The sequence below is a fragment of the Leopardus geoffroyi genome, chromosome B3 (genome assembly GCF_018350155.1).
Source record: "Leopardus geoffroyi isolate Oge1 chromosome B3, O.geoffroyi_Oge1_pat1.0, whole genome shotgun sequence".
Classification (NCBI taxonomy): domain Eukaryota; kingdom Metazoa; phylum Chordata; class Mammalia; order Carnivora; family Felidae; genus Leopardus; species Leopardus geoffroyi.
The window spans coordinates 3850569-3864754 of NC_059337.1; the positions used below are offsets into that span (position 1 = coordinate 3850569).

General features: G+C 47.3%; 1 protein-coding gene across 7 annotated transcripts in view; it reads right to left on the bottom strand.

Annotated features, from left to right (window-relative positions):
- The window catches only part of TM6SF1 (transmembrane 6 superfamily member 1), a 58524-nt gene that overhangs the window by 31251 nt on the left and 13087 nt on the right, over positions 1 to 14186 (bottom strand). For 4 of the 7 annotated variants that reach the window (XM_045448595.1, XM_045448594.1, XM_045448598.1 and 1 more), the window contains 6 exons: positions 13058 to 13161; positions 11270 to 11352; positions 10498 to 10619; positions 8379 to 8483; positions 6193 to 6285; positions 5426 to 5545 (listed from right to left, as the gene is read on the bottom strand). In XM_045448595.1, the coding sequence (XP_045304551.1) occupies positions 5426 to 5545; positions 6193 to 6285; positions 8379 to 8483; positions 10498 to 10619; positions 11270 to 11352; positions 13058 to 13161 (627 nt within the window). The remainder of the gene's footprint in view (positions 1 to 5425; positions 5546 to 6192; positions 6286 to 8378; positions 8484 to 10497; positions 10620 to 11269; positions 11353 to 13057; positions 13162 to 14186) is intronic. The other 3 variants (XM_045448599.1, XM_045448600.1, XM_045448597.1) reach the window with 2 other exon arrangements.

Consider the following 14186-nt stretch of genomic DNA (forward strand, 5'->3'; position numbering starts at 1 on the left):
TGTGTCTAATGTTTTGTGTGGCGCCTCTCACATTGTTAGAGCTCAATAAACGTTAATCAATAATGGTCTTGTGACTGTCAAAATACAAACAGCTTCTGCAAAGCATTTCTCTATTTTTATACCTATTTCCGTAGGCCTCCTTTCTCCAAATCCTCTAACGAGGGCCCGAGCCCAGAGCCCAGTGTCGTGCAGTTTCTAACGGGTGTGTTGCTGGTGGCCACGCCTTCCCGCTGAGTGAGCACCCAGCCACAGCTTCCTCCCCACGCACATGGTGTCCAGTGCCCGGCTTCTGAAGTTTCAGAGAAACCTCAGCCTCCCCTGAGGACAGTTTCCTTCCTAAGCACAGGGCTGCTAAGGGCCTGCACGGTGTCTCGTGGGTCCTCTTCCCGCCAGCACACAAGGCCTCCTGACGGCAGGGCTCAGAGCTCAGCCGGGCACCTGGTGCTGGGTCGGTGGCTCAGTTGGCCTGGGGCTGCTGAACCGACTGTCACCCAGGGTGACAGGTACAACCTGTAGAGCCCAGAAATGTCTGCAGAATTCAGTGGTGTGAGGTGGAGTCTCTCATCATCTTTCTTATCATTCTAAATCTGTTTTCACCTCGAACGAATTTAAAAGATCTGCTTTGATTTTTTTTTTTTTTAAAGAAATGGATGATTGGGATGGAAAATGAGGCAATAAAGGCAAAGAACGGTTACATTTTAATAGCTCTCTTTTCTTATATTTATAGAGACAGCCTGGAAGGGATGACTAAAAAATCACAATCTCGGTTCCAGAAGGAAGAGCTGAAAGTATTATGTGTCCACATGAGTATCACAGGCCAAAACTAATGTGAACATTGGGGCAACAGCCAGGCTATTTGGCCAATACAGCAGAAGTAGCTAATCCAGAACTGTGTTATTTTTTAGGGTTTTCTGAGCAGCACAGTCCAGTGGTTAAGAATTCTGAATCTGGAACCATACAGAGTGCCCAGTCCCAGCTGTACCACAAGCCAGCAGTATGACCCTGGGTTAGGTATGTAACCTCTCTGGCTTCCTCATCTGTAAAAGTAGGATAATAAGGGCACATTGCTGTGCTGGTGCAATGAGTTGATCTTTGTGAAGTGCTTAGGAGAGTGGCAGGTGAATTCCCTGCCCACGACCTGGGATTCTGCTTGGCTGAGAACTCAGGTGGGCTCTTCGTTTTCAGATCCCCTTGCTGACCTTCTGACAATTTTAAGACTGTCTCCACCAAAGGATAATCATGTGAAGACTTTAAACCCAAAGTCTAACCTCGATGCTAATTAAAGGTGTATCGTGATGAATTACACTGGAAGCAAATTATTAAATAGGACTTGTATTAGTATCCCAGCTATCCACATGCTTCCTAAATCTTTTAGATATTTCCTAAAGGTTTCCATAAAGGGGGGGGGGGACAAAATTCGCCTCCAGCAGAGTCAACTCTACAACCATATTATCCACAGATAAGCTTCCAGACCCTCGTGTGAGGAGGTCCGTGGCACCCGCACGGCCAGGGAGTGTGCGCAACAAGCGGGAAGGGCCTGGCTGACTGAAGCAGGGCTGTTGTGTTTCCATGGGTGTTGCTGGGTGCGTGACAGGCTCCCTGCCAGGCCTGCCGTGAGTCTGTCCCAGGGCTTCCTTCCAGCATCCTTGATGCTTAGGTAATAATGTCCACACATTACCGTTTAGGTACTAACATCCACACATGGCCACAGATTAATGAATGAATCTTCTGAGCAGCACAAGGCATTTCTAGACTCCTACTGGGAATCTTCTACCAATAAGAGGAGGAGCACCAAAAATCTGCAGCTCATTCTGTGCCAGGCACCGTTCTGAGCCTCTTACATGTATTATTACCTCACGTGATCCTCAGCAGCTCTATGACAAAGGTCCTGTATGATCCTAACTTTACAGAAGAGGAAACCGAGGTAGCCAAGGTCACGAGCCCATCAGTGACAGGCTGAGCCATGAGCCAGTCTGTCTCCAGAGCTCATGCTCTTAACCGTCTTGACTATATTGGCTCTGATTGTTTTGTTTTAATTTCCAGTGATATTTTAGCAGAGAACAATTGTTCAGTTGCTAGAAAGTACTAATATATAAGTGGGTCTGAGCAGCCTATTTCAAACTAGATTTGCAACTTTAATCCTACGTAAGAATTTTATATGAAGAGACACTTGGGTTCTGAATAAGTCCCCACTGGAACTCTTTGGTGTAAAAAATGTGTCGTGGTTTGATTTGATTTTGTTTTCTTTTACTTTCTGATGGATATTTCAATTTCTGAAGGCAGGAGATTTGGCAGATTCCTCCATGATCTGAAGGCAGGGGCTCAATAACTAACATGTTTTTCACTGACTTGTACTGACCTAGGAATTTTTCAAAGATTTGTTTTCCTTATTAAATCACATAGACTCCTGGGAGTTCACTAGGCCTTTCAAGAAATGCAGGTTTTGATCAAGTTAGGGGGTTGGGAATGCACAAAACCCCTAAGTGAGGAATGGCCGTTTTAGCAAGCTAGGGATGTTAGTCGGGGTTATGGAGGGTGTTTTCTGTGATGAATGTGTCACCCTCCCAAGGCGAGAATTCATTTCATGAGCAAGTATTGGCTAGGTAGGAAACAAATCACGTAACGAATTCAGCGTTCTCATCGCGTGCACTGTTGTGTTATGATTTATAACTTTTCCTTAGGCTGAGCTCTCTGAATATGTAAATACTAAAGCCAAGCCAAGAGTCATGGAAATGTCAGACACAACAGTTCTCGGATGACAGCATTCTACTGGGTTGGGAGAAACATCCTTCTGACATTGACAGGATCTAGTCTGTAGCCTCCAGCTGCCTTGTCCAAGTGGGCAGTGACGGATGAGCCCAAGGGCTCCTGCGAGGCCTGGGGGTCTGGCTGAAGCTGCTGACTGCGGTCCGGGGCTCTGCCATCCACACTGCCCTTCCCAGAACCACCCGGCTGGAGTCGCGGGTGCCTGTCTGCAAGCTTAGCCCTCCCCAGCAGGTACAACCCAGGGTTAGCCCTAGTGCCCCAGGTTCAAGCACCCACTTGCCCCCAAGGTATGACCTTCCCAAGCCTCTTGACTGCTGACTGCCCACGTGACTGGGCCTTGACCTACTTTTCCTGCCTCTTCCTCCACTTGTCTCCCGAGACTTGACTGGGTCCTACACCTGGCCTCCCTCTTGTCAGCCTCCTAGATGATGACACCCTGTGTTCCTGTGGCGGGGGGGCAGACCAAGCAAGGCACAGGCCACGCAGAGGAAACCCGATCGTGTCCAACCCTGAGCAAGCTGGTGATCCTCGAAGAGAAGGGGCTGGTAAGAGTGAGCTGAGCAGGAGCCCTCTCCAGGAGAGCTCAGGAGAACGCAGCCAAGAAAATCCAGGCCAGGGCTCACTCTGCCCTCTGGCCTGCTGCACCCTTCCCCAGCCTGACAGCCCACAGAGCCCGCTCACGTGTGACCGCCTCCCACCCCCCCACCCCCACCCCCCGAGGCTCTCCGGCGCCTCCGTACCCATATGAAGTCTTGCCTCGGGCTCACTGCTTGAGCCATGCCACTACCATGGCTCGCTGCTTGCAGGACAAGAGAGAGAACAGTAGAGAAGAAGATGGGCTTTGGGGTCAGACAGGATTCCATGCCCCTATTCCCCTATTCTGCCTGCCGTTTAGTAACTGTGACCCGGGCGAATAACAAGCTGTCCTCAGCCTCAGCTCTCTTAGCTTTTAAGAAATCTGCAGGGAGGATGCTGTGTGTTCACTGCACGGTTCCAGGGCACGGGCACACGGGAAGACCACCTCTGTCTGCTTCCGTTGCAGCCGAGGTGGTGCCAGACCTGGCTGTGGAAACTCTCCCACACGATCATCTTTGCACAAGCAAGAAATAAAACTTTAGTGTGTTAAGCCACTGAGTATTTGCTACCCCGGCAGAGCGCACAGCCTGTCCCTACCCAAGTAGGTAAGTAGAGCACAGCCTGCTTTGCCTCACCCAAGTCAGAGGAGAGCTCAGACCAGTGCAGGGCAGTGGCTGGAACTCACTGGGGTTTGAGGGTTACTCTGGAGACAGGACTAATGACCTAGTGATGGGCTAGATGGTAGGGGTGAGGGGATGGGAAGGAGCTGCTGAAAGCGGGGAAGGATCTGTTTGCAGGCCGCGGTGGGGGGAGAGAGGGTGTAGGAGGGTCAGGAGTCCTGTTTTATTTAGACACTAACTCCGAGATAGCCGCGTGAAAACACAGAGTTTGGGATTAGGTATAGGAGTCTGGGGGCAGCTGGAGCTAAAGACAGAAAATTGGAAGTCAGCTTATAGTTAGTATTGAAAGATATGGAAATAAAGACCTCTTCAGAGGTCTGCTAAGAGGGTAAATCTTGGTTCTCTTCCCCTCAGTCCTCCAAGGAAAGAACAGGAACCCTTGCTCTGGATGCTGCATCAGCTTTTTTGATAGTAATATTCTAATTCTGTAATTAAGAATTACCTCAGGGGTGTCTGGGTGGCTCGGTCAGTTAAGTGTCCAACTTCAGCTCAGGTCATGATCTTGCAGTTGATTTGTGGGTTTTAAGAAAATTTTTTTAAAGACCTCAGACTGGAAGGATTTAGCCCAAAGGATTAACCCATAAATACTGTAGCTGTTTTTCCACCCTGTAAATTCTAAAGTGTTCTTTTGCCATCCCAGTTACTATAACCAGGAGCATAATTAACCATACATGCTGACAGTTTCCAGATGAACCTCATTCTTAGGCCGGCTTGAAAACAGCAAGATGCAGAGAATGATTTTAAAAAGATGAATTCATTTGTTATTGTTTTTATTTATAGTAAGGGGGGGGGAGATAAAATCATTTAATAATTTTCTTCCTTGTTCCTAAGATCAGTTTGTTTTGCTAGTTATCTTGTAAAAATGTGCTTTGTATAATAGTACAATTTCCTAGATAAATTTATTCCAGTTCAATGAAATAAGCATTCACTCTAGGGCAGGGACTTGGCTAAGTCGCAGGAGGAAAGAATGGAACTTTCTCCAAACCCATTTCCCTGGTTCGGGACACTGTCACGTAACAGAATTCTGAAATCTTAACTTTAGATAGGCATCTTAAAGATAACAGCTCTCAAGTATTTTTGTTCAGAGCCTGGGGAAGGGTCCTGGAAGGCTGTGGTGGCACCTGCTGGGTATGTGACCTTGGACAAATCATGTAACCTCACTGGGCCTCAGTTTCCTCATCTGTATAACTGGATGGCACAGCAACCATCACATAATCTAGTTACCGTGAGATTTAAATAGAATGCACGTGCAGAAACGTCTTCCAAAGAACCGTAAAACGAAAGGGGATGTGTCTAGTAACTGTTTCCTACTCCTTAAACACCAAGCAGAGATGTTTTGCAGATACTCAACAATGACAGCCAAATCCCCAGCGAACTTTCTTAATAGAGTGTATTTTGGGTACCTGGGCTAGACCTCCAGCATGTATCAGTGTCACGTCAGGCATCCAGGAGCATCCAGGAACCACTAAGCCGTAAAGCGCAATCACAAAGTAAGGGACAGAATAGAACAGGTATGCCAGCATCTGTATTGAACAGAGGAAGAACACCCGTCAGCAAAGTAACAGTTAACCACACACGACGAAAAGCACAAAAGATTGAACATTTCTAATTCCCATCTCCTACGTGGACCCACATGCTCCCATTCTTTTTTTTTTTTCTTTTTCTTTTTAATGTTTGTTCATTTTTGAGAGGAAGAGAGAGAGCGGAGGAGGGGCAGAGAGAGGAGACACAGAATCCGAAGCAGGTTTCAGGCTCTGAGCTGTCAGCACAGAGCCCGATGCGGGGCTTGAACCCATGAACTGTGAGATCATGACCTGAACCCAAGTCGGATATTTAACCAACTGAGCCACTCAGGTGCCCCCACATGTCCCCATTCTTCAAGAAAGAAAATTAACATTAGAAAAATCTGAGGCTTGGGGCACCTGGGTGGCTCAGTCGGTTAAAGCATCCAACTTCAGCTCAGGTCATGATCTCACAGTCCGTGAGTTTAAGCCCCATGTCAGGCTCTGTGCTGACAGCTCAGAGCTGGAGCCTGCTTCAGATTCTGTGTCTCCCTCTCTGCCCCTCCCCTGCTCGTGCTCTGTCTCTGTCTCAAAAATAAATAAAAACATTAAAAAATTTTTTTTCTTTTAAAAAGAAAAAAAAATCTGAGGCTTCATAACTACTTGACCTGGATTTTAGGATAAGCAGCAGGATCCTTTAGATAGGGCTCTTGAAATTGTGTATAAAATCGGCAGAGCTCAGCCGGGCAATCCAAAGCAATCTGAGAAGAAAAACGAATTAATTACAAAGTCATACTCACATCTGATTCTTATGGTTTGCTGATAAGGCTAAACGTTCCAAGTACAGCCACAAGCTGTTCAACAAAAACTGTGTGTTGTAGAAGGTCATCAGTAAAAGGGAAAGAAAAGAAAGCCTACAGATCTACTCTAAGGACGTGAAGGAGAGTTAGGAGAGGAGCAGGAAATGGCTAATGCTCTGTTCTTGCTACCTTCTGAGGACTCGGCTTAAGGATCTAGACTTCAGCAGCCAAAGCACGGCTCATGCTGGATTACCAGTTTCACTTCCTGGAAATCAGTAGCCCACTCTTAAGAAAATTCCATTCGTGTTCACACCAAATTCATCTTACTGTGCTTTGCAATATTCCAAAAATAGCATCCTCCTCTCTCCAGCGAGTGCCTCAGAGTATGTGGCCTTTAGGGGCAGTAAAGGATAAGGATTTGAAAGCAGAGTCCTGTGTGAAGCCACATCGTGTGTCCACTTTGAAAGGAAACACAGAACAAAGTGTCTCTGGCACATTATGGGGTCCCCTCTGAGTCACTGCCCTCATGCATCACCCCTCCCGTCCGCAGCCATAAATGTCGTCCCACCTAGATCACATCCATGGACACAGACCAGTGGCAGAGTTGGTAAAAATGGACCCCAATTTAAAAGCCCGTCTGCCTAAGCTCCGCCCACCGAGTGTGCAAACACCCATATGCACACATTTTTCTCCTGTGTGAGAACAGCTGGGGCTCATTTTGTTGTTCCTGTGCTTCTTTTAACTTTGGGAACGACAGCAAACTAACTAAAGAACAGTTTTGGGGGTGCCTGGCTGGCTCAGTCGGTAGAGTTTGCGACTGTTGATCTTGGGGTCGTGAGTTCACGCCCCGCATTGGGCATGGAGATTACTGCAGAAAAAAACCAAAAGTTTAACTGCTCTGTGGTCTGAGTAAAGCCTTGCTTCTTTGCATTTCTTCCCTGGGCCACTCCTCCCGTCAGCCGACGCTACTGCAGGAAATGTCTGCTCTCCTGATAAGAGACAGCTCTTAAGACAGCCTCTCGCGCTGATCCCAGCCAGCAGCACAGGACCCCAAGACAGTGAATCAGCTACAGCAGCTCACACTTGGCTCCCCAACTGTTGTGCAATGCCAGCAGCCTTAGGACAGTAACTCCCATTGACGATGCGTATAATTATCCGTATCATTCCGGCCACTTTTATTTCTTTCTGCTAAAAACAAATCACGAAACTGGGGCATCGCCAAGGATCATCTACTGATAAAAAGAGTAACACCAACCGTTTCCTGAACACTTACCACGTATAGGGCCCTCTGTGCATGTTTTGATGTCTATTATCTTATTTAATCTTCAACCCAATACCATTAGGTAGGTACTGTTATTTTATAGCGAAAGGAACTGAGGTCAAAGACCCTAAGTCATTTTCCGAAGGCCATACAGCAGGTAAATAGCCAAGATTCTAACTCCTCCTTCTAGGGACCTTCCTCAATCCCTGAGAACACAGCCTTACCGGACTCTTCAGGTATCACCCTTCCCAAAGACATTTACATCAGAATCAGAAACATTCAAAGAAACCAAAAGAATGAAACTCTAATGGCTAATTTTTCAGGCACCCTAAAACGGGGGAAGGAAGAGACCCCTGGGTGGGGCTTAATCCAGGGACCCGAAGGAGGTGGTGTCCAGGGACGAGGCAGGGGCCACCCTGGAGGGAGGAAGGCCTGGGGGTGACCCCCACAGGTGGGAGTGGCAGCAAGCAGGGCCAGGCCTCCAGGCTCTAGAAAGTCTGATTAAATATGTATTTCTCTCTCTTTTTTTTTTTTTTTTCAACGTTTATTTATTTATTTTTTTTTTTGGACAGAGAGAGACAGAGCATGAACGGGGGAGGGGCAGAGAGAGAGGGAGACACAGAATCGGAAACAGGCTCCAGGCTCTGAGCCATCAGCCCAGAGCCCGACGCGGGGCTCAAACTCACGGACCGCGAGATCGTGACCTGGCCGAAGTCGGACGCTTAACCGACTGCGCCACCCAGGCGCCCCCCTCTCTCTTTTTTTTAATGTTACTTTGGTCTGGTACACTTACCAAGCCTCTAAACAGACAGAATCCAGTTGCCAGGAGGAGACACACGACCAGCGTTAAATCAAACGGTCTTCTCAGCAGGTCCTTTGCTTGCACTTCTTGAACGACCTAAAACAGAGTTTGTAACCCGTGAGCAGGCCCAGAGCGCCAAGAAAGAGTCTGAGGTCTACTGAAGCAGGAGGGCTGAGATGCTGGACAGGGAGGGATTCATATCCTAAGCCACTAGGCACGTAAGTTAGGAAAATCATGTTCCTCCTCTCAGCTTCCAGATTACTCATCTGTGAAATGAGGACATTGGGCCAGGTCACCTTGAAGTTTCCTTCGAACTCTAGGAGTCCTTAAAGTTTTCTTGAGATAGCAGTTTTGTGATTATCATTATATGAGATACGCTCATTTTATATTTATGTTTTTTTTTTTTTTTTTTTTTTTTGAGAGCGAGAGAGAGGGAACATAAGTGGGGCAGGGGCAGAGAGAGGGAGACACAGAATCTGAAGCAGGCTTCAGGCTCTGAGCTCTCAGCCCAGAGCTCGACGTGGGGCTCGAACCCACCAACCGTGAAATCATGACCTGAGCCAAGTGGGACGCCTAACTGACTGAGCCACCCGGGGGCCCCTGAGATACGCTCATTTTAAAAGTAAGGTAAACCATAAACCCATCACACTATAGAGTCACTATATTTTTCCCTATATACGTATACATATATGTAAATTTATGTATATATACACATATATACAGATATATATACACACACCGCATTTATATTTTACAAAATTATGACTTTACGTATAAATAATTTGACAAAATTTGAGTGTTCTTTTGACACTCAACATCTACCTATATTGTAAGCACTTTGCCACATTATTAAAAACTCTCCTAAAACTTTTAAAATCATGTGGAAACAACATATTGTAGCCATTCTCTCACGGGTGGATATTTATGCATTTTCACTGTTAATGTGATGTTGAACAATTCTGTACATAAGTCTTAGCATCTCTCTGATGATTTTCTGAGGGTAGGGCCTTAGACGCGGAATTTAAGGGGTTAAAGATTCCAAGGCTGATAAACACTGCCAAATTGCTCTGCAGAGCGATTCTGAATTTATTCCTGTCAGCACTGTGTGACCGTGTCCATTTCTCCCTGGCCACCACTGTGTGTTAACATTTAAAAAATGATCATGAACAGTTGTATGTGTCTTATGACATGAACACTCCATTGAGGCACTGACATGGAGACTTTAAAAGCAACAGAGCCCAAGGCTATGGTTACTGCTTGCTTTTTCTTTTTGGCTACCCCCTGGTTCCTCAAAAGGATGTAAGGGAGCAGAAGCCAGCAGTGCCCCAACCTGAGTTTACTCAGCAGGTGTCTACTTGTTTACAAATGAAGTGTTTGCAAATTACAATGGATGTTAATGAATTCTCCGTAAATCTTACAGTAAAATGAGTATGAGTAATCACGGTCTGATTATCTCTGGTAATTCATATTTTCATATATCACTTTGCTTAAAGAATCTTGCCTGAGGATCTGATACCTATAAAAAGGAAGAAAAACTTAGAAAGACGTTACTACCTTAGAAATGAAGACCTTAACAGAGCTCCCCCCCCCCCCCCCCGCCCCCAGCCAGTACTGTTTCACTCCGACCACCTTGGCTGTGAACGGGAGGGGTCTCAGAAGACGTCCTGGAGCCAGTCTCCATGTGCCTGGATCTCTTGGTAAATCACACCCTGTGGCTGTGTGTGCTACCTTGAATAGCAGCATCTCTCCAGCCTCCCCTTGGGACAGTACATGCACTGGCATCTCTGAAAGAGGGGCCCGGATGCTCAGATGCCAGGCCATAAACAGCCTCAGACAAACCACACACGCCAGGCACTAATGCAGAATCTGATGGGAACAGCCAGTACGGACCAACAGCACGGCCTGGCCCACTGAAGCAGATGTCTGAAGCAGACAGAAACACCCTCCCTGCCACTGTAACTAAGGCGTGACCAATGCACAGAATCGACACAGTCAAACCAGCTGCCCCAGATGCTCCCATCCACGGAGGCGTGGTTCAGTGCGATCACCAGGAGATGTGAGTGAGCCCTGTGCGCTTGGGAACAGGTTACAGTTAACGTAATAAAATCACCTTTGAGGGATAATTATAATTTTCTGACGGCTGATTATAGATTCTGAAACCAGCCCAGACAGGAAGACAAGTGTATGGTATGCTTAAGAAGAAAGCAGGGCAAATGCGTGTTCCATACTTCCCTATTTAAAAGAAAGAAAGAAAAAGTCAAAAGTCTGCCACAAGCACGTGTAAACACAAGCAACATTTAGGATACCGCCCCACCTCAAGCCGTCTAAAATTGTGCTGGGGACCAGGTAATATTCTTAAATGAGACACACACACAAAAAAACAAACAAAAAAACAGGTCAAATTAAAACTATCAGGTGCTTTTTAACAGGCACATTCTATCCACTGTATTTTTAAAGTATATTTAATATAATGCCCTGATTTCTTGCACATGTAAATTACCTTTGACATTAGCTTTTGAGAGCCTTCATTTTTAAATGTATTTATCGAATGTATCGAGTTACATATAATACACAAAGCTGTAGGAAACATTTGCACACTGCCTATAGCCGCAAACACAATACTCACCCTCTCTAGATCCTGTATGTCAGGAAGCCCTGATACAACATTGTCTAATTGTTCAGTGTCTACTTCCAAAAATTGCTCAAAAGCCATTTCTTAAAAAGTGAGATTAAGGAGGGGAAAAGGAAGAATTCTGCCAAACAGCGTTGTGATAAGCTTGGAATTTCTTGATTCTGTTACAACCAAGATACCTCCTCTATTTAAGAACACTCCCCATTGTTTCAGAAAAAAGGAAAGTGAATTTTAAGATAAAGTTTCTTACCCACAATGTTTCCTGGCACAAAAACAACAATGCTCATGATAATAGATCCAACCCAGTAGAGGCCAATGGTTCTATAGCTTTCCCTGTAATGAAAAAATCTTGGCTTAGTGCACTTGTCTTAGAACACCCATTAGCAAAAGATGATCCATATTATTAGTGGTATCCTAACTAATAAAGTCTATGAACCGAAACTTACTGAATCAATAGTTAAAAATCAACCCTCAGGGACCCTGGTGATCAAACTTCATTTCCACCTGTGATCTATACCATAGAACCCTCTTTGTGTCCTTTTGAATAGGAATTTCGCTTGCAACACTGGTCGTCTGTTAATCTACAGCACGGTCAATCACTGTCAAAGGAAGTGCCTCATTTTTGACGGTTTTGTAAGAAGTTCCCAGCAGGAAAGGAAAAAAGAAAGTTCACAAAAAGAAAGGAAATGGACCCATATTTTAAATCACTGTAAGTATGAGTAATAGGATGGTAAGTGGACTTTTCATGGTGTCAGAATTTTGGCCAGAGCTCTAGAGACAAAGATAATATGTAACCCCTCCCCCGTGTTCAAAAGGAGCCACCAGACACCCCTGACCTTACCAGGCAGTGTGGACAAAAAGCTCTTTCAGCCGATAACCCTGACAGCCCACCTCCACAAGGGGCTATGAGGAATCAAAAGGAGATTATCTGAAGGGAAACAGGTGGCCGATACTGTGTTTTCTTCCTGCCCCACCTCCCAAGCCAAGTGCAGCAGATTCACAATGATTGGGATTGTCAGCAGGAGAATCTTCTTCCCCAGCAGGATGCTAACTGAGCCACAGAAACTCGCCCACTCCCGGCAGCCTCCGAGCAGAGCCCAGGCATTCTCTGAAATATGTGACGTGGTCCCTGGAACTTGGGTACCTTTCATGATGAGAGAAGCCAGTGCCCAGAAAAGTCCAAAACTTAGCGGGAGCTGTCCCTGAGTTCATGACCTAGGCAGCAGGGGCATGGGGCAAGAATGCACCATTTTCTCTAACCTGGAGCCAAGGGGAGGCCCAGGAACCTAGCTGGGCTTGAAGAGATCCTACCCCAAAGGGTATGCGATCTAGGTTACAGGGACCCCAACGGAAAGAAGCTGCGGGTGTACCACCAATGGCAGAGGAGTCCCACACATTCAGCCAGAGAGAGCTCTGCTCGCTTGGATTTGCAACGCCCAGGTTCCTGTGGAAGGGTCTCCCGAGAGGCCACACGTGTGCTCCATGTGACAGACCTAGCGTATCCTAACGGAGGGCATCAATCCCCAGAAAACTAAGTGTCACATAAGACCCTGCCCCTCTTCCTTTAGCTCCACGTGTACGTACACACACATTCCCGAAGAGGCCAGCTGCACGGCGACTCGAGAAAGAACAAAACGAGAGGCCATACGCCCTGACCTCAGTGCAGACCCCCACGCCTCAGGGCCACGCGGGAACCGGAGGTGGAGGAAAGACAGAGCTTCAAACCGAAATGAGATGGAAGTTTAAAACCAGAACGGACTGGGCTTTCACTCCAGCAAATGAGACGGTCCTTAGAACACAGTCAGTAACTTGAGCGGTCTGCCCAAGCTTGTCACCATGGCAGGGGACGATCCAGAGGGCCATGTTCAAAAGGCAGCGATGCCAAGAAAACAAAGCCACGTCTAACCTGTGTCCAAGGAGCGTATGTTCATGTCCGTGTAAGCCTGTCTGTGTATTTGCCCCCACATCTGTGTTTTCCTTCCGTACCCGCGTACCGGTTGCTAAGGCAAAGGCACACACAGCAGACGGACCGACTTACTCCCATGCTATGGCTGCCACCATCACCAGATACATCAGATAATGAGCAGAGCCATCCCAGTAGCAGATCATGTGCCCGTACGCCGTGTTCAGATACGGTTCACCCTAAGGAGAGATTAAGAAATGAGTCTACTTTACATACGACTCGGACATCTCCACACAGAACTCCAGACCTGTGTTTCAAGTCAAATGAAACAGCAGAACCAGCTTGTGTCTGTCTGCTAACTTGAAACTATGCAGAATCCTGTACGATTACAAATTGGTAGGCACACGAAAACACAGCTCTACCCTGGAGCCCCCAAAACTGGAGCCTGCCGCGGGATGGCCCTGAAGAATGCCCAGCCGGCATCTGACCGGCTGGGCCGATGCCCGTGGATGGCGATACAAGACAGACAGCCTCATGGGCAGTCCGCTAACGCACTGAGGCCAAGTCAAACATGAGACTCGGGGCGCTTAGCTCTGGCCAGAGGACGGTGGCCAGAGGAGACCCTGCTCACCAGAGCCACCGGCCGACCTTCCCGATTCACCTACGGGCTCATCCCCAGGCTTGCACGAGTGAGGACGAGGAAGGCACTTCTGCCCCCCACACACGCACACAGACAGACGGGCACTTAACCGCCCTATGGGACAGACCACGATTGACTCCATTTTACAGACGAAACAGAACGCCAAGGGGTTGTGAGACCGGCCTAAGGTCACACAGTTGACATCTAGCACAGAGCATACTGTCAAGAAAAGCCATACTTCTCCCGAGGATTTTTTTCATTTTACAGCCGTGAGATCCCATGACGAGCGACGTGTCGTGCTCCCAGAAGGCTACCACCAGATCACTGTCCGATTTGCATGGGTTTTTCGTTTCCTTCTGAGTCTCGTGTTCCTTTCTTCTCTCTCCCACGTCCATGCCATCCCGCCTTGTTTCTGGCCTGTCTTCCTAAGATGCCCTCAGTCCTTTCTGCGGCCAGAACAGTCAGATCAGCCAGCCAGGAGGGGCCCCTCTGAAGCGTGGTGTGCCCGGGGCAGGGCCTGCCCGGTCCTCTCTCCCCGCAAGTGAGATGGAATGAGAACTAGCGAGGAGGCAGAAATAACACAGCAGCTGGACTTCTGTGCCCACGCCTGACGTGCATCTTTTC